At 45.2% G+C, this 21,084-nt stretch overlaps 1 protein-coding gene across 7 annotated transcripts in view; it reads right to left on the bottom strand.

Annotated features, from left to right (window-relative positions):
• ACSL1 (acyl-CoA synthetase long chain family member 1) overlaps window positions 1-21,084 on the bottom strand; it is a 70,566-nt gene that overhangs the window by 18,952 nt on the left and 30,530 nt on the right. For all 7 annotated transcript variants that reach the window (XM_004579012.3, XM_058669928.1, XM_058669927.1 and 4 more), the window contains 5 exons: window positions 15,642-15,756; window positions 9,607-9,671; window positions 4,064-4,165; window positions 2,060-2,159; window positions 1,366-1,544 (listed from right to left, as the gene is read on the bottom strand). In XM_004579012.3, the coding sequence (XP_004579069.2) occupies window positions 1,366-1,544; window positions 2,060-2,159; window positions 4,064-4,165; window positions 9,607-9,671; window positions 15,642-15,756 (561 nt within the window). The remainder of the gene's footprint in view (window positions 1-1,365; window positions 1,545-2,059; window positions 2,160-4,063; window positions 4,166-9,606; window positions 9,672-15,641; window positions 15,757-21,084) is intronic.

Here is a 21,084-nt window from a genome sequence, read left to right as displayed (position 1 = left end):
TTTTAAGAAAGCATCTACAGATTCTTCCAGGAGTTTGGAATTCTTTCTAGAAGGGTTTATACATAAAATACTAAAATCCTATTCGCAGCACTTGAAGAAAACTATTACAGCACCTTCAAAAAGGGAACAACTACTCTATTTAGTCTCTTACTTCCTATGATGTGTTTATTAAAAAAAGCTCCTCCAGGGGCTGTCACAGTGGTATAGCAAGCTAATCCTCCACCCGCTAGTGTCAGCATCCCATATAGGAAGAGCTGCTCTCTTGGGGATTAAACCTGCTAGCGGACCGTGAGGTCACCAAGAGTGAGGCCATACCACCAAAGACAAGCTGGTGAAAAACGTCCACTTTATTATGCACAAGTTTACAAGTTTTAAAAGCTAAGGAAAGGGAGGGCAGGAAGGCATCTTCCAGCAGTCCTCCCATCCACCAAAGACTCTGTAATTTGCTATAAGGCACATGTATTCTCCTTGACCTTCTAGCCATGTCGGAGGTCACGCTCCATGTGTAGGGCTAGAAGCTCTGCTTCAGGTCAGGGACAGGTAAGCTCTAAGCCACGCCCACCAGAGAGCAAGCAGAGACCCAGGAACCACTGCCTACACTGCTCCACTTCCAATCAAGCTCCCTGCTTACAGTCTGGGAAAACAGCATTGGACAGCTCAAGGCCTTAGGTCCCTGCACCCAGGAGACCCAGAAGAAGCTCCTGGCTTCTGACACACCCAGGGTTGCAGCCACTTGGGAATGAACCAGTGGATGGAAGATCTGTCTGTCTCTTTGTCCTCTCTCTCGATTACTCTGACTTTCAAACAAAATAAATAATTCTTTAAAAAGAAAATGAAAAAGAAAAGCTCCCCCTCAGACTAACTTCGTTGTACTGAATTCTAATTCAAGAGCCACTGTGCGGGGCAGTTTCACGTATGACCTGACTCCAAAACCACCAACTCAAATGTGGACCACATTCACTTTCTACCACGGCAACAGTTATCATTCACAAAAATCAACCAAATCAAATATGCACATCGAGGACCCACCAGGACTTCAAGAAAGTAGCCAGTTTTAGAGACAGATGAGTAAGTAAAGGGCATGAAGGCCTAACGAGGCTACAAATCCTAAAAGGCCACTTGCCTGAAGTGGACCCTAGCATCCCTGGGCATCGCTGCCATGGCTGGTCTCAGCTCTGAGCCACACGGGTGACTGCCACCATGTTCCTTAGGAGAGACCACTTCTGCATGTGGGCTGTCAGGTCGAAGCTGGCTTTCCGGCAGGCAGACAAGAATCCTGCTGTTCACCTTTCATAGGCTGGGGACCGAGTGATGGCACTGGCCGTTTGAGCTGAACCTGAAGCAGGTGGCTGGTGACCAACTCACCTCCATGGCCTTCATGCTGGTGATCTCCACCCCGCACTTCTTGCCTCGCTCCACCAGGTCAGTGTCGTAGGAGTCCATGACAATCACAACTTTGAGGCACGGCGTTAGCTTATTTTCAACTCCCTCTAGTATCAGTTCGGCCTTTTGTGGCTTGTCAACAAAAATCACAGACAGTTCCGCTGTGTGTGAGGAGGGACAAGGAAAATGAGGTTAAAAGTTTGACTCTGTAACATCGGACACTCAGACACTCAGACTCCATTTTTAGTGGAAAGGGAGTTTGCACAGGTAAACATGAAATCTCCATCAAGGGATACCAACCGCACCGCCAGGTTCTGCACCCATGAATGCAGCTGGTTGGGGGCTGAAGCAATTTGGAAGAAAACTTTCTTGGAACACATACATTTTTTCCCCCACCATCACTCCCTACACAATACAGCATAACAACTACTTACACAGCATTTACACTGTATGAGGTAGTGTCAGTACCACAGACATGATTGAACGTGACTGGCCAGATGTGCAGAGGTTTCGTGTGGATACCATGCCATCACAAAGGGAGCCTGAGCACCCAGGGAGCTGGGTGCTTGTAGAGATCCCGGAAGCAGCCCAACAGAAACAGTGCTGATCACGTGAGTGACTGTGAAGTCACTGAATCTACCCACTGGACAGGTAACCCCCCTGAGCACCGCTCTACCTTTGTTGATGATGTACGTGATGGCTTCGCTGCCGAGGGTGTCATATAGTGGAACGATGACCATTGAGTATGTGAAACATCCCTGTTCGATAATCACCCACTGTGTGCGCAGCCAAGATCAGAGAGAGAAAAAGACATCAGTACACTCAGAGACACAGGACAAGAACCTCCTCGCCCAGAGAGTGACCACCTGTGCTCCCCATGCTCGGCACCAGGTACCCCAGGATCCACAATGGAAACAAAACACGTGGCTTCTTCCTGAAAAGAAAGCCAACCTTGCGAACACATGAAAGAGATCCCTGAGGAATCACAATAGTGGTTGGTCCTGAGGCGGAGGGCCCATGGTGGGCCCTCGTGCTCACAGGGGCAGGTGGGATGGTGGAGAGCAGGGAGAAGCAAGGATCCCCCAAAAGAAAGGTCTGCAGGACAAAGAGACAGCAGATTGGGAGGTGGCAGGAGGTTAGGGAGGCTCACAGGGATAGAAAGGGATGCTGGAAGGAGCCTGTGGTTACATGGCAGATGGCCTTGGGTCTGTGGGCAAGGCAGAGCCACTGGGGACTTGAAGGCAAAACAGAAGCTATAGATTTGTGAAAGATCAATCCAATGGCAGGTACAGGATGGCCAAGAGATGGGGGAAGGAACGCAGATTTGTCTAACAGGAGACTGCATTGACAGACAGGTCACCCTCCCTTCAACCCTTAGCCACACAGCAGAGGACCATGGATGAGGTCACTTGCCTCACTCCTGGTCCCCGGGAGCTCCCCATGACCTCCACTGCACTCGAAGGAATTGGGCTGCAGAACCGGGACACAGCACAGCTAAAGGCTCCGTGGCCACGGGAAGGCAGCAGCACACTCACCTGGCCTGACCTGGGACTGAGCTCCTGTGCTATTGTTTTTGGCCTTGAAATGTATTTCAAGTTATCAAGATGAGGACCAGGTCCAAGTTCCTTAGTAGGCACTCTCTCTCTTGCCCTTTACCCAGCCACACCACAAATACATAAATTCCCTGGCACTGACATGCTACTTGGTGCAGGCATGCAGCTGTTCCTGGCATTCCCTTGTCCCCACTCTTTATTTCCTTCTAGACTCGACTGAGGTACCACTTCCAGCAACTGACTGAGTTCCACAATTCTTCTGTCCCAGAGCCACACTGCATTTACAGAGTGGGCATCAGCTTTTGCTCTTACAGAGAACCTTATGAAGATAGCCCTGTGACCATGTACTTTGGAGCCCTGCACAGTAGTAGACATATAATAGGCACTTACTAAACACAGTTGTTGAACTAACTCCATATATGGGAAAGAGTCTAATCTGAATTAGGGAGAATGTTTAGTGGCTATAGATTCATGATAAAATTCGACTACACTATTTAGGATGTGTTTCAGTGGAGAAGAGTCAGAAAGAGAGAGAACTGAAAGACAGAGGAATAGAGAAACAGACAAACTCACTGCCATGCTGCACTTTACAGAGGCACTGAGCCTGAGCCTGCATAGCCAGACCCCATAGCGTGTGTTTAAAGGCAGGCCAGAGCTCTGCAAGATACCTTCCCCAGGGTCCATGCTACTGCAAGCATGGCAGGCTGACCAGAAGAAAAGCCTCAAAATCTTTCAGAAATAAATGTTATAGGCATATATCTGAATGTCTCTGTCATTTATATATGCTATTCTTTTAACCAAAGAGAGTGCCTTTACAATAAGAATATTTTCTGGTTTGATATGCTAAGAATTTTACTGGGGGACCTGGTTTAAAAGATAATAACAATAATCTTTTTTTAAAGTGATGTTCTCACTCTTTTACAGGTTAAGAAGGCTCTGGCTTAGGTTTGTTTATATGTAACTTTCTAAGAAGGAGAAGACTAGAGTCATATTCTCTGTGAAAATGAGATCAGGAACCTTGTCTCCAACACAAACAGATATGGCCTCTGATGAGCTGCCCCCCCACCCCCCCCACACACACCCACCACTCAGGAAACCAGATAGGGCAAGTGGCCAAGGGTGAGTACCTCGGGTCTGTTTTGAGCGAAGATGCCGATGAACTGATCGGGGGCGGCCCTGAAGCCCTTCTGGATCAGCGCTGATCCGATGCACTCGGACAGGTCGGCCACCTGGGATGGGAAGGAAGCAGGCACAGCGTCAGGCCCCAGCCCCACAAGACAGTTGACCTGCAGCAGAGCAGCGAGAGCCCCAAAGCTGGCAGCCCGGATACTCCTTTCTTCGCAGATGCCTGTACGAGGCACGGTTTTGTTCTCAGGAGCCCAGAACGAAGAGAAGGCACACAAGGGTTCCTCTGCCGGGCAAATGTGTCTCAAGCCACCAGCTGCAGTCCCAGATGGCTATGCTAGGCCTGCTGAACAGCTCTAAAGCTAACACAGGGACACTGAGTGTTTTTGCTTTTTGAGGAGGCATACATAAAAAATAGTAACGTAGCCCAAACTTATTCTTGAACAGAATCACATTAGCAGCAAGTCTCTAAACAGACCTATAAAAACAACTCTCCCGAGGCCAACAATTCCACGTTTGAGGCTTTTTTTCCCAGCAAAAATTTCTTTCATTTTTTTTTTCTGCAAAGCTGTTTTATTGTTCTCTTTTATGCATTTGGTCTATAATGATTCTTCCATTGATATATTTTTTGGATTTATTTATTTTTATTAACTTTTTTCTGCTTTTTTCTCAGTCTCTGCTTTATTTTATTTTTTAAACATTTTATTATTATCATTATTTTATGATATAGTTCCATAGGCTTCTGGCATTTCCCTTATCCCATCTCCAATTCCCTCCCCCTACCTGTTCCTCTATATCATTACTAACATATAGTTCTTCATACACAGTCATATGTCCATCATTGCGGGCATGGACAATGGCAGAGAGTCCGACATCCTGTTGTCAAGATACAGTGAACAGTTTCATTGCAAGTCCATCTTTGCTGGAAGCAGAAATGCATACTACATTGTATCCTCACATCTGGATGTTAGTCTCCATTTCACAGCTACTGTACATCCCCTTAAATGAAGTCATGATACAAAATCAACAATACAAAGAAAAATAGAAATTTACAATACCATGAAGTTAAATGACATGTTACTATATATGACAGTCTCCATTACACAGCTACTATACATCCCCTTAAATGAAAAGCCACAAAATAAAATCAACAATTGGGAGAAAAAAGAAATTAACAACACCATGAAATTAAATAACATGCTAACAAAATGCCTAACGTGTAGCTGAAGAGATGAAAATCAAGAACCTTCTTGAAGAAAATGATGCTGCTCTATGATCTACAAGTCACTGAATGATTTAATCAGAGGAAAGTGTTTTGAAGAGATGAAACTAACAAAAAACAAACTCCATGCAATATAGTTTCTGCTGATGAGTCTTGGTGAAGTGTGTCTCTTCTAGACAATAAATAGATGTTGTTTTGTTTTTTAATCCAGTCTACTAATCTATGACATTTGGTTGAGCTTAAGTCATTTACATTCAGAGTTTAACATGTATGGATAGTACTTTGGTCCTGTCATTTTAGGAATGGGTTGTTCATTGGTTTAGTCTTCTGTTGTCATTTTACTGGGATCTTCTTCCCATTTGCCTTTGGTTTTGTTGGGTGCTATTCTTCTTCTCTGTAAAGAGAACATCTTGAAGTATCATTTGTAGGGCAGGTCTGGAAGACGCAAATTCTTTTAACTTTTGTTTCCTGTGGAAGAATTTTATTTCATTTTTTTTAAGATTTGTTTATTTATTTTTTATTACAAAGTCAGATATACAGAGAGGAGGAGAGACAAAGCGGAAGATCTTCCGTCCGATGATTCACTCCCCAAGTGAGCCGCAATGGTCGGTGCTGCACCGATCCGAATCCAGGAACCTGGAACCTCTTCCAGGTCTCCCACGTGGATGCAGGGTCCCAAAGCTTTGGGCCGTCCTCAACTGCTTTCCCAGGCCACAAGCAGGGAGCTGGATGGGAAGTGTAGCTGCCGGGATTAGAATTAGCACCCATATGGGAACCTGGGGCGTTCAAGGTGAGGACTTTAGCCACTAGGCTACCATGCCACTGGGCCTGAATTTTATTTCATTTTCAAAGATGAAAGAAAGCTTTGCTGGATATGTTATCCTAGGCCGAAAATTGTTTTCTTTCAGAATCTGGAATATGTCACTCCATTCTCTTCTTGCCTGTAGAGTTTCCTGTGAGAGGTCTCCTGTGAGTTTAATTGGCATTCCTTTATATGTCAATTGATCTTTTTCACGTGCACATTTAAGGATCTTTTCCTTATGTTCAATTGAAGAGAGCTTGATGACCATGTGCCTTGGTGAAGCTTGCTTTTGATCAAGCTGGTTGGGAGTTCTGTGCCCCTCCTGGATCTTGTTTCTCAATTCTTTCTCCAGATTAGGGAAATTTTCCTTTATTATTTCATTAAATATATTTGCAAACTCAGCTTCTCTTTCTGCACCTTCTGGGACTCCCATAACTCTTACATTTGGCCTCTTAATAGTGTCTTTCAATTCTTGAAAACTTTTTTTGGCCTGATCCAGCTCTGCTTCCAGCTTTTTGTCTGCTTCCCCCTGATGACAGGAAATACCTTCCAATTCTGAGATTCTTCCTTCTGCTTGCTTCATTCTATTTTGGAGACTCTCCATTGTACTTTTAATTTGTTCTACTGTGTTCTTAATTTCTGATATATCAGCCTTGATTTGCTTTGTTGCTTCCTTAAATTCTTTGAACTCTTGCATGAGCTTCTCATTGTTGATCAGAAGCTTTAAAATGAGTTTTATGAATTCTGTGTGCCCCATTTTCTCGATGCCTTCCTCTGTTAGCTCTGAGGTTGGCATAGGGATTTGCTCCTTTGCAGGGGAGTTTTCGGTAAGATTCATTGTGCCTTTGTCTCTTCTTTTGCTCTTGGTCATTGCACTTCTGGTTAGCAGAGTCTACTCCTTGGGGCAGGTTTCTAAGCTGTGTCACCCACAGGTCTACAATGCGATTTTACTTAATGCAGTTGGTACACAACTTTTTTCTTGCAGTCACTTGTGCCACAACCTCCAGCCGAGTTCCAGGTCTGGGTTATTACGTCAGATTTCCACCGTGGTCTCCACAGCCCCAGCTCTTGGCTCACCACTCTCCACCTCCTGTGATACCGTGCTGAGGCTGCACCGTTGTCTCTGCAACCTTTCTTCCACTTCCGGTTGGAGCAGGTGTCCTATATAACTAGTTTGCTGCTGGTACTGATCTTGTCAGAACCTGTTGGACGTTAGGTCTGGGTACCACACTGACCTATTTTGACCCGTATGATGCCATAGTCGGTATTATTTTCCTGCAGGACCAGTGCAATTCGCTGAACTAAGCGAGTTCTCGCGAGCTCAGCACATGTGCAGTTCACTGTTGTCCCCTGCAGTCCTAAAGCTATTGCCACAGTGTACAAAATGGCACCTGATGCACCACTAATGGAATTCTTGATCTGCTGGCCATCAGGTCTGAGGACTATCCAGATCTGCCGCGGGTGGAACCTGTAGGATGGCACGTTGCTGCAGTTCACTGAGTCAGAAATGAGTTCACTCCCAGCTCAGCCTATGCTCAGTCCTTACCCTTGCCTTTGCCTCCTTACGCAAAATAGCGCCCAATTCAGCTCTAGGGGGCTGACTGGGCTGTGAAATCCACTCTGTTCTCGCACTGCCCATCTGGGATCAGATGCCCTGTCTCTGCTCCTGGTCAAATCAAACAGACCAGCAGGACGGACAGGTCTTTGTCTGGGCTCACCTCCCAAGCTCCCAGTGAAAGTCCCTTCCCACCTGGTTGCTGGTGGAGTTCTGGCTGCTAGTGGAGTTCAGATCGCTGTTAGCTGAATGCCGCTGGAGTATCAGTCACTGCAACACCACACCATTGTGTCTGCTGCTTTCCCGTGTCTGTCAGTCTCCAGGTACCCCTCTGCTGTTGTTCTGTCCTCTCCTATTTCCTTGAATATGTCCTTTCTGCTTCATCCTGATTAAACGTTTTTCCGTCCGTTTAAACGTGTTCTTACCCTATTCTGCCATCTTGATTCTCCCCAGCAAAAATTTCAATTTTACAAGTAGGTTTTAAAAAGCCTATGTTTGGGCCCTGCGGCATGGTAGCCTAGTGGCTAAAGTCCTCACCTTGAACGCCCCAGGTTCCCATATGGGTGCTAATTCTAATCCCGGCAGCTACACTTCCCATTCAGCTCCCTGCTTGTGGCCTGGGAAAGCAGTTCAGGATGGCCCAAAGCTTTAGGACCCTGCATCCACGTGGGAGACCTGGAAGAGGTTCCAGGTTCCCGGATTCGGATCGGTGCAGCACCGACCATTGCGGCTCACTTGGGGAGTGAATCATTGGACGGAAGATCTTCCTCTCTGTCTCTCCTCCTTTATGCATATCTGACTTTGTAATAAAAAATAAATAAATATTTTTAAAAAAAGCCTGTGTTCAAAGACACATATCTCAAAAATCATCTAAATAAAAAAACAACTCAGGAAGGGGATAGAAGCTGGACTGTTAATAATGGCACATTTCTAAGAAAATGCAATACAGAAGCTAAACATTACAGTTAAGAAAATCATTGAACTGGGATAGAATCATTGATTACACAAGAAACTGCTACATGTATATTACTGTAACAACTAAGTTAAAAACATGTAGATTCACAAAAATGAGGCCTTGAGTGTATACTCATGGTCACCTTCTTGCTAGTTGTATACCAAATTACGTTAAAATAATAACACTGTGTCAAAATTTGGAGCTCTTTTTCTCTCTGGGTTGCTGGATCCTCAGGAGAGCTTTCAAAGCACACCGTGCCTGTAGGAGACGAAGCCACGCCTCTCCCTGGCCCGGAACGCTGTTGGTTCTGGCATGTGGTGTCACGCCAGCCCTGCCTATAGGATCACACCAGCACTGCTGAGGTGACAAGTGAGTTTAGTGCCTGCTACTCCAAAGACCAAGTCACAGCTCTCAGCTGCATTTAAGGGATGCCTGCAATTATATGCGTACATTATTAGGGTGATATGAAAACATTCATAGTTCTGCAAAGGCATTTTATGCCTTTCATCTCAGGAGCTGACACTGCGCTCTAGTGGGCTTGAGTCCTGGCCACACAGCTTCTCATCCAGCTCCTGGTGTTGGATGAAGTCCCAAGTGCTTGTGCCCCTGTCATCCACGCAGAAGAACCGGGTGGGGTCCCGGGCTTCCAGCTTCGGTGTGGCGCAACCTTGGCCACTGCAGCCACATGGGGAGGGAAGCAGGTGATGGGAGAAGAATCCTCCTCTTTGCCCCTCCCTTTCTTTCTTTGTCACAATCCCTTTCAAAAAACCAAATCTGCAAAGAGGAGTCACTTGCTAGAATTTTATCTTAAAAACTATCATCTATTACACCAGTTTTAAGCCACCAATTCAATTACTTAACTGGATGTCCCCAAACCTTTGTGGCAAGTTCTTCCATCTGGACATCCCACATGTTGATCCTGAGCTAGTCCAGCACACAGGCTTTCAAGGGATCCACCAGCACAGAAGCACAGCAGCGTGTACCTGTCACCTGCAGGGCTGGGAAACTCACCTGTTTGTAGGAAAGCCATTCGTAGGGTTGGTCTGGTTTCCGGGAGCCTAAGCAAGGGCCGTCATCTACAAACAGAGAAAACAATGACAAAGCAAATGCTGGGCTTTCTAGGGACCAACAAGCCCTGAGTTTATCCCACATTTTACATAGTATCAGAGAGACGTCATGGTAGTCTTCAAATCAGAAATGATGAATCAGATTACAAGCATTTTCCCCCTGAGTTTTGGTCTAATTTTGTGCCTGCTTATTTACTTCTTAAAACAAGACAGGAGAGGCAGTAAAGAGAGGAGAAAGGGCAACACAACATTCTATCAGCCCAGGTCAGGCGTCAACAGCAAGGAGCAGAGAGTTGCTGCTGTGGAGTTTCAGAAGAGATGGCCCTTAACATTTCTAAAGAAGTATAAAGTGTAAGAAAGTAAACCACTGCACAGACATGCCTTTCAGCAGTGAACTGCATTTGCACCAGATGTGACAAAATATTTTTTTTCAACTTGCTAGCCTGAATAAATTGAAAAATTACATTCAATTCAGGTCTGTTTATTTTTAGTCATTGAAATTTATTCTTATTAGGTAAATAATGAATAGTAAGTATATGTTCTCTTTGACATTTTCTCTTTAAAGAGGTATTTTTCCTTTATAAAATTTTTAAAAGAACCATCCTCTCTTAAACTAAGTATAATGCATGAAAGATGGGGAATATTTTAAAATCACATTTTTATCTAGCGTGAATGAATCATGTAAATATTGAAGAACTTGGTAACATATTAGTAAGTTGATGTTCCCAAATGTCTTCATTAATTTATTTTTCACCAAAATATCTTTTTTTAATAATATGTGTTTGGTGTACTCTGTATTATCTAAGTCATCTTACTTCTGCAAAATGAGTATAAGTGTGAAAAACAAACCTAAAGATTAAGCATGGTCAAAAATAAAATTGTCAATTACATTTCAGTTTGCATACTCCACCAAACATTCCATAACTTGTTTGTATGCATTTTTATTTTGCTACAGACAAATCCAATAACCTGCTTTTTCATTTACTTTTGAGCTATGAGGGATAAATTATGTATCATTTTAACATTAAAGAATGAATCTAGTAGAATACAGGTTCAGCCACTTAGGGTTTTTGTATTTTTTGCAAAGGTTCATTTTCTAAATTACACATAAATTATAAAAATTTCAAGTAGGGCCCAGTGCAGTAGCCTAGCAGCTCAATTCCTTGTCTTGCACAAGCCGGGATCCGATATGGGTGCCAGTTCTAATCCCAGCTCCTCAACTTTTCCAGTTCCCTACTTGTGAACTGGGAAACCAGTAGAGGATGACCCAAAGCCTCGGAACCCTGCATGTGTGTTAAAGACCCGGAAGAATCTCCAGGCTTCAGATCAGCTCAGCTCTGGCCGTTGAGGCCACTTGAGGAATGAAGCAGTGGATATAATCTTTTTTTGTATCTCCTCCTCTCTGTATATTTGACTTTCCAATAAAAACAAATAAATCTTTTTTAAAATATGTGAGGGCTGAGTATGTATGTGCTGGGCAGAACCAGGCTGGACTGCAACACCCATTGGTTCCAGTGGAAGTCACGGCTGAAAACAGAACCAACCCAGCAATTGCAACCACCAGCTGATCGGGGCAATGGACTGTGCCAGGCCCTGTGCTTGCTCATACATACAGGAATCTGGTCTGGGAACACCTCAGACAAAGTTTCTTTTAAGATCTACCCAAACGAAATGCCGGATTCAAAACCCTAACCAAGAAAAGACAGAAGACAGAACGGGTCAATCAACCACCTCAGCTATATGTTGGCAGCGAAATACTGGGCAAATGGAGACTCTATGATGGACTATGTCAATCAGTGGATTCTTCAGAGACCTCATCGTGCTTGGAGTGGCGAGACTGGCAGCGATTCATAACTGATGAACTATCAAAAACACTTGAGCAAGAATCTCAGAGCATGCCTCACATCCAGGACCTGGGGTGGGTGGGTGGGAGACTGGGTGGGGCTTCTCCCTCAATATCCCCATTTACCTCAGATATATGAAGGAAAGCAATATGGAAATAATAGTTTTACCTACTTTCATATAGCCCTTGAACCTTTTTACCCTAATTAACTATGTAAAGATTGTCAAAAATATAATAAAAAATGAAGAAAAGAAACAGATTCTCCATATTCAAAGTAAAAGGAAGTATTTCTGGCTGCTTTCTGATTGTTTTTAGACATTTATCTGTTTTCTCTGAAGTACGAACTTACAGTATGTGAAAACAATATCCTTTCGTATATATACGTGGATAACTGAAAACACTCTGGAAAATGCTATTTCATTGGTAATAAACGAATATTTCCATATTAAAAAAGTATAAAACATACTAACTCAGGACAAGCACCTGGCCTGGTGGTTAGGGTGCCTGTGTCCCTTGGCCTGGTAGTTAGAGCATCCATGTCCCTTGGCCTGGTGGTTAGGGTGCTCGTGTCCCTTACAGAGTCCCTGAGTTACTAGTTCCAGCTCCACTTCCAAGTCCAGCTTCCTGCTCAAGTGCGCCCTGGGAGGCAGTGATGATAACTCAAGGACTAGAGCCCCTGCCACCCACGTGAGTGATCCTAACTTGGTCACTTGCTCTTGGCTTCGGCTTGATCCAGCCACAGGTGTTATAAGTATTTGGGGAGTAAACTAGCAAAAGCAAGTTCTCATCCTGTTTCTTAAATCAATCACTTTTAGGTCCATATTCTAACTCAATATGAAAAAGATAAAAACTGTCTACGTCCAAGTACACATGATCAATAATCATCTGAGATCCGAATGTCAGGGGCAAAATTTTGGCTAAATGAAGATACAAAATGAAGCAAAACAAGAGAATATTTGTGAAAACAAAAGTTATGAAACATCAGGATGTTCCCCAATTCTGCTACGGTAAGAGATGAGCAGGAGATGGCAACACACAAGGCTTCACCACCGGAGGTCTCGGCTCATGAACTCGGCTGGTTTGGCTTGGGGATGTGAGAGAACTGGGAAAATAAAACAGTGGTCCACCTGGCAGTGCCCAGCTGGGACTAGACTGAGCCTGAGTTCCTGGCTCCCAGACTTGGACTGGCCCAGCCGTAGCTGCTATTATAGGCATTCGGGAAACAAACCAGCAGATGAGAGACTGTCTGTAAATCTGTGTGAGAAAGAAAGACAGAGTGTGTGTGAGAGACAGAGAGACAGAGAGACAGAGAGACAGAGAGAGAGAGAGAGAGAGAGAGAAAACGCGCCTGTCTCTCTGGCTTTCAAATAAAATTAATAAATAAATTAAAAAAGAAAAAACACCTGTCCGAAAACAGAAATAATCTTATTTTCAGACCCTCTTCAATTTCGAGATGGTAACAAAGAAAGGGCCGCACACAAGATCCCTCAGGTGTTGTTTTTACACAGGAAATAAAACGTAACAGCCAAATGAAATGATGCTTTTTCACTCCTTCAAAACAGACCAGCAGACTACAGCCGAGGGTTAAATCAGGCCACCACCTGTTTTTGCAGATACGGTGCCGTGGGAACGCAGGTGCCCTCATTCACTTACGAATTATGAATTATCTACGGCTGCAGCTGAGTATCTGCAGCAGAGGCCAGATGGCCCCGAGTACCTGCAGTGTTGACTCTCTGACCCTCGACAGAAAAAGTGTGTGAACTCCAACCTCAGGAGAGATTAAGTTCAACCCCAGCTCGCTGAGAAACTTTAAAATAAGGGCTCTCATAACTGGATGATGATGGGCCTGGGCTTCAATATCTTTTAATAACTTAATTTGCATAATTTTTATTCATGTGTTTTACCCCCAGGTAATAACCAAGAGTAGCTACAGATAGGAAATGCTGGCTGGCAGGCAGGCAGGCAGGGTACTCAGTCGTCACAGACGGCTTCCTACGTGCTGGTGAAAATGCTAGGTGTTAAAAATGCTAGGCTGACCTTTCTCATCATCCAACAAACTTCTGACCACCGCATCCAAATGCTGGGTTTTGCTTTTAGAAAACATAACCTGTAGAAGTCTGAGAAAGTGAATGCTTGGAATAATAATATATATTTTAAAAAAAGGCAACAGTGCCTTGCACTATAGTCTGCTCTTCAGTACACAGACTCCTGACCTCCAGTCTGTCTCACCTTCTCTGAGTCAAGTCTAGACGGCCTTCAACAGGTATAGCAGTGACCAAAACAAGTCTCAGACCTGCCTCAAGCTCAGGAAAGGCACCGAGGAGAAGGTGGGTCACCATATTCCTAGAGGAATCCCACATTTTGCTAACAATGGGAACAATCACATTTAACGCGCACACACGTACATCAGGTCTTCAGAAAACTCATGAGGAAAATGTGTATTATGAAAAACTCATACACGGAGTTGAAAACTTTTTGTACCAAGTACTTAGAACATACTGAGACAGATCTCCACTTGCCATGTGCAGCACTCAGGGGTAGGTGTCCTGGACAGGAAGACACCCTTCGTTTTCCTTATCCATACGCTTCCTGAAATGCACTCATCCACCCACTGTGATGGTGGTACTGAACACACACACTGCGGCAGGTGTCCAGCCTGGCAGGTAACACATTGGTTAAGATGCCTGCACCCCCACCAGGGGAACTGGGTCTGATTCCCAACTCTACTGTCACCCTCTAGCTAATGTAGACCCAAGCAGGCAATGGTGATAGTTCAAGTAATTGGGAACCTGGCATCAATAGGGAAGACCCGATTGGGAACCTGGCACCAATAGGAAAGACCTGAGTTGAATTCTTAGCTCAGGTTCGAACCCAGGCCAGCCTCAAGTGTTTCAGGCATGTGATGGCAAATGGGAATTCTCTGAGTTTCCCTCTCTTTTCTATTTCTCTGCCTCTTGACATAGAAGAACCATGCACACCCTCTCCCTACGGTCTTATGCTAGGTTGCTCTACTTTATGAATATTTACTGCCACAGCAAACCCTGCCTTGTGGTAACCTTGGAAGAGTCCCTAAGGTTTACCATTAGAGTGAGTCTTAATGAACCAGCTATAAGAATGCTGAAGTAAACACAAAGAGCCTGATTATCCAGTTTTACCACAGTCAAATGAAAAACAGTGGTCACTTCCTGAGACACGTTACACACAGCATATTGTAGGGGTAGAGAAGGCAACATTCACAGTCCCTGAGCATGGAGTGGATTACAGTTCGGCAAACAGCTGCAAATATAAAAGCCACCCACTGGAAGACTTAACTAATGAAGCACGGATGCCCAAGATGATGAAGAGGCAAAAACCAGGGAATGTGAGGTGTGGTCCTTTCTCGGGGACTACACAGGAGCAGCACCTGCAGTGTGCCCGGCTCTGTGTTGGCTGGAAGTGGGTATCTGAGGCTGCCCTGGTCTCCAAGGGCATGACCAGGCGAGGCAGAATGCCAGGTAAACACCTCACTCACACTGAGGTACACAGAGATAACGGGAGGGGGAGTGGGGAGAAGCGGTTCATTTGTGGGTAAGGGATGAAAATGACAGAACCTGAGCTTTAAAGGATTGCTATAGACACATCAAGAGCCCTGGCTGGGGAGGAAAGATCCTGCCTGCAGGAGGGAAAGCAGAGACAGCAATGGCTTCACAAGAAGTTGAGGGCAACTGGAGGAGCGGGTACAGGGGAGGTCTGGAAAGCAGGCAGGTGCCACATGTCACGGTTAATAAATCAGGGTAACCCTATGAGTCCACATTCCCAGTGTCTCCGAGGAAACAGCTCACGGTCCAGCAGACCTCAAACATGCTGGACTGGGACAAATTTAACAGGTCACTCACCTGCAGGCAATGTTAGCACCTCCAGGAGTGAAGGTGCCCAGGGCTGCCAACAAAACACAGGGTGCAAGGGAACAAAATGGGATGTGGACGCCCTTTGGGCCACAGAGAACCTTCCAAGGGTCCAGTGGGCTTCCAGCCTGAGTACAGGAAAGTCACTGGAGGAGCCGGGGTTGGGTAACGCTGAGTTGAAGAACAATGGTGCAACTATGCTTTTCTGAAAGGAAACCTGCCATTTCTTCATTAAGCATTGGTCTCACTTACTTGACACCTGTATACCCCTCTGAAAGCCTTCATAGAGGGTTGTGACATCGTCGTAAAAATATACCAGGGGCTCGTCGCCGTCAAGCAGCGTGGATCTTCGAGCTCCACCACTACCCTATTGGAAAAGAACAATAAAAGTGTTAAAAATCTTGTAGAAATAAAAATAAAAACAAAAACAAAAATATCAAAACCTGTGAGTTGCAGCAAAAACAGTTATTGAAATATTTGTATACACTGTGGAATGACCGAATGAAACCAATACACTCATCACCTCATATCATTTATTGGTGGTGAGAACATTTAAAATCTGCCAGCGATTTCCAGGGCATATAATATATTGTTAATTATAGGCAACATAATGTACAATCCATCTCGTGCACTTATTTTTTCTTGTTATACACCATGAATATACCCAATTTTTGTCAGTTAAAAATGATAAATACAATAAAGCTAAGAAGTCCAACCAGTTCCCAGGGTCAGCCCAGTACTCCACGAGAGCTTGTGTGGGGCAGCCGCCCAGGGAGCAATCGCCAAAGGAGTGAAGGGTGGGCCTTAGTTGCGTGTTCACACCACGCCTTTGTTCAGTGGGAAGGAAATGCACGCAGAGAAGCCCGGGGTACAACATGGCTGGAGAATTTCTGGGAACAGGAAACAACCATGGTGAAAGGAGGAGAGGTTCCGGGACCTGTGATCGTGGATATCGTCCAACGAGGCTAAACAGAACAGGAGGAGAACCAGGCACCGTGGCCACCACCACCCTGGGCTAGTTCTTCAGCTGCTGGGGGCATGGGGCTGGGCCTGCATGGAAATTACATGGCACTCAGTGTGTGTTTATAAACTTATGTTCGTTCTTTGTGACACTTTTCCCTCCTGTCTTCTGCCCTCACCCACTGCATCATATTCTGTTAGAAACTTCAGCTTTTTCTATAGTACCTAAGAGGTGGAGTCCTTGGCAACCAAACACCCAGAACATGCTGAGTCCGATATCCACCTTGTCATTTGCGGCACTCAGAGGCAGGAGGCCTGGACGAGGCTGCACATCTTCCTCCACACAGTCTTCACCTGGTGGCTCCATGATGACACTTGTGATCCCCAAGAACTCCTGACCATGGCTGGGAGACAGCCCTGGCTGCACACGGCAGCAGCCGCCGTCTTCACGGGCAGCAGTTCTTCAATGTGAGCCACTGACTGCTAAGGATCAGAGCAACACTGCAGATGCCCCCACAGAGCCCAGAGCAGCCCTAAAAACACTCCTTAGCTCAGACACTGTGATGTGCCAGTGTTGTAGTCTTAGGCAGCTAGACCAGGTCACAAGCTTGAAAGCCACACCTCCCCCTCATACATGGTCCTTTCCGCCCACCTGTAACACTCAGCTATCTCCCGGAACCTCAGAGCGAGCGGTATTGCATTGTTGGGCAACCACGCCCCTTGCAAGCCCCCATAAAGGCCCATGATAGGGAGGCGCTCGCTCTCTTAGTCACATGCTTCCGTCGCTCTGGCACTCCTACTCTCGGCCTCCCCAGTACCTGCCAGCTCTCTGGCTTCCTGCAGACAGACTCTGAGAACAGGTAGCCCCTGACGGTGGCCCCTGTATGCCTATATTTCTCACTCTCCGTTCACTGCTTGGGCAAGTTAGTGAAGATGCTTTGTATTTTTAACTTTTGTACTTTCAAGAGTTCTAGGAGAGGTGAGGTCCAGCAGTAAAGCAATGTGGACAGAGAAGCCAGCAAAAGGTGGGAATGTTTGCAGCTTTGTAAGTGTGTCCAGGTTGTTCATTGCACGTCTCTTAGGATAATTTAAATTATTGGGGGAGCTGTACCATAGGTATTCATGGGTGGGTTTTACAGTAACAACCATTTGTTCCTCTCAGGGTTCTGATTCAAACTGGATTGTCACATGGACCTGTCATTTGCTAATTTCTATTGGGCACTGTCCAGGCTTGGTTAATAAAGACTCTTTAATACATCCCAAGACTTGTCTGGCGTAATCTCTCTCAACACCTTGCAACAATAGCTACAATATTTTAAATTCTAGTTTATTTATGTATTTGAAAGGTAGAGTACTGAAAAAGAAGGAACGACAAAGGAACACATCTTTCTTCCATCGGTTTACTCCCCAAATGCTTGCAACAGCTAGAGCCGGGCCAGGCTGAAGCGAGGAGCCTGGTCCTCCATCCAGACCTCTCACATGGGTGGCAGAGTCTATCTTCTGCTGCTTTCCCAGGCACATTAGTAGGGAGTTGGATTGAAAGTGGAGCAGCTGGGTCTCAAAACAGCATTCATATGGGATGTCAGCATTGTAGGCCAGGACTTAACCTACAGAACCACAGTGCCAGCCCCCACAACATGATATTTTATAAAGCAAGGAGACTCTTCTTCACATAGCTAATCATGGGGAAATCACTTCGTTTTAATATCATGTGTTTTATCACATACTCTGTGAGTCTGTTTCCTTTGGTATAAAATGGAGATACTGTATCTAAGGTTATTTGTAATTAAATAAGAAATTAACCTGAGAATATTAATGTGTACAGGATATTACCCACCCAGTCAATAACATCACAACCTATATTTTTACACTAATAGCCAGCTCAAAATCAGAAGTAATTTTGAAGTTAAACAGTAAACATCAGAAGCCTCCACCCATGACACTGCCAAGATCCTGGGCACAAAGGCTAAGGGGATATGAGACGAAAAGGGCAACAGAACATAGAATAAGTGTGAAAAGTAAGATATGCATGGCAAAGAGAAGCCACCTGCCCTCAACAACAGTCTCCTGGTCATGCGCCCAACGTACTTGGCCTATTGAAACACAGTCCAAGGCTACAGCAGCATAACTTGGCCCACATGGAGGCCCGTGTGGCACCCAGTAGCATGGGGCCCCTCTTCACAACACTCATTCATCCATGGTTTTCATTCATGGGCATCCTGCTGTCTCATTCTCATGTCTACCCATGGGGAGGATGGGCCACAGGTAAACAAGACAGCTTGTCCTAAAGTGAGCAGAAGGACTCCATGGAGCACTGGTATAGCAGAAGAGATTAGAAAGGCCTGGGATGTAGGAGCCACGGGATCACACTACAGCCAAGGTCCTTGAGGGTCGCCCAGCTCTTGTTAGGAAAATCTGTCACTGGGGTCTACACAGACCTACAGCATCTGAAACTCAGGGGGTTCAACCCAGAATCCTGAATTTTCAGAAGTGCTTCTGGAGATGCTAATGCTTAAGAATCACCATATTAGAGATAGTAAGCTGCCCTGCAAGGAAGTAAGTAGTGAAAATCAGAGAAATGCTTTAGGAAGAAAAGCACAATATGTATAGGCAATGTGCGAAACACAATGGAGGCAGAGACACTAGGCAGAAACCAATTTACACGGCCTAGACTAGGGCAGAGGATAACAAACAGGATGTGGCAGGAAAACCGGTGTAGGAGACTGGGAAGTCTGAGAGGACAGCAGTTCCACTGGATCAACAGGAGATGAGGGATCAGATGAAGGTTTGAGAAGAGATGAAGCTGAGCTTTGGCTATGGATGCCATCTTCCTTCAAGAAGTGCCAAATACTGTTGTGGGCTAAGGAGTTGATTAGTACTGGTTAAGCTGAGCACTACAGGGAGTGGGCTTGGGGCTAAAAGCACCTGGTCTAACTGGACTCAGCTGTACCCAATATTCTGCTAATGAGGGGTGGGGGGAAGAGTAAACACGAAGTAGGTGAAAGGTCAAGAGAGGAGGCAATAAAGGGAGGCTTCGGAGAGGCGGGGGAGAGACCACCACCATCACTGGTCTCTGTCGCTGCTTCATCCCCAGACCTTCGCTTGGTCAACATCCCAAATCTTACATTGAGGATCACTGTCCTAAAAGGATGTGTTTAGAACAAAGAGTAAGCTATAAAATTCCTCGTTTAGGTTTGAGTTTTTGGTGCTATATGATCTCATCTTCAATACTTTGAGATATATATATGGATATAAGACAATTAAATAAAAGTTAAATAAGTTAATTATGGCCCCATGAAAGACATCCTGGCAAGTAACCCGAGGGTAAGATATTTAGCAATTAGAATAATTAGCAAAAGCTTGCAAATGAAACAGTAAGTGGGATATATGCCAAAAAAGAGACACTCATTTCAAGGCACAGGTGAAACTGTGTAAGAGGTCACACAGTATCACAGAACTGTAAAACATCTTCTGTAATTTCTGAAGAGCAGACTGAATTAAATGGAGGAGGGAGCATTAACCAACAAGACTCTGTGGCTCTGTGACGTGTTCCCTAAAGAATCACACTTTTGATGTGCAAAAGCTTTACCATTTCTTGAACACAAATGCTAGACTTAGACCCGGTGTCAGCAGTCTTGGTTCTACCTGCCAAAGTCAGGTACTGTACACTGGAGTGTTGAGAAGGTTGGCTATGGCTAGGGGGACCCCGAGAGTGCTACATGCATCACAGAATAGAGTCACTTTAAGAGCAGGAGTTATCCACGCACGTGGGAAGATCACTAGGAACACTCACTGCCATGGAAACCACCTTACATTCAGCCTATTAGACACAACCTGCTAATGGGTGGGGCTTTGGAGGCACTGAAGAGCTGGGGTGCCCTAGGTGACCAAGCAGGAAATCAGGCATTAGGACTGTGAGTCAGGACACATCAAGAGCTTTTAATTTCTTCTGCTGTTGAGCTCTTTGGTGTGGTTATGGTTTTCACAATTTAAAAAAAAATTGAGTCAAAGGCATGCTGTTCAATTCAGTGTATTAGAGAATGCCCTGCAACAGCCACACACACTAAGGCACTTCTTGAGGTCAGGCTTCCCAACATGGGCGGATTCAGGAAATAGAAGTTCAAGTTGAATTAGGCCGAATGAGGAAACTGAAGCTCAAATTCCCCTTGGGCAGGTTGGGGAAAAAAAGCAGGGGAAAGAAAGGGTAAGAAAACAGTGAACCTCTGTTATCAGTGGCTCTAAGACTAGCATTCTTACCAATATCTGAAGTTCAGGGATCCCAGATTTTAAGTTATTTTGTGCCACACCTTTATTTAAATGCAAAGGCTACAAATTCCAGAGAACTTCTTAGGGGTGCACAGGCTCAAGCTTACAAACTGTGATCTCATTTATCTCAGTCTATGCAATGCGTATCTACAGGTGGTATCGGATTATTACTACTGCTTATTCCCTACCAGGAGAGGGTTGGGAGTGAGGGACAAGAGGAGACAAGAAAAGGAAACAAGCTCCCAAGAAGGGAAGGAAGGAAGAAGAGGGCAGGGAGGAAAAGAAGAGGAGGACCAAGTAACTTCTAAGAGTTGCTGAAACTTGGTTAGATTTAGCATTAATTATCTCCAGGCCAGGCCCAGCATGGTAGCCTAGTGGCTAAAGTCCTTGCTTTGCACATGCCGGGATCCCATCTCGGTGCTGGTTCTAATCCCAGCAGCTCCACTTCCCATCCAGCTCCCTGCTTGTG

Source organism: Ochotona princeps, chromosome 11, assembly GCF_030435755.1.
Source record: "Ochotona princeps isolate mOchPri1 chromosome 11, mOchPri1.hap1, whole genome shotgun sequence".
Lineage (NCBI taxonomy): Eukaryota > Metazoa > Chordata > Mammalia > Lagomorpha > Ochotonidae > Ochotona > Ochotona princeps.
The sequence above is the reverse complement of the archived record's forward strand: the minus strand, read 5'-3'. Positions and strand labels throughout refer to the sequence as shown.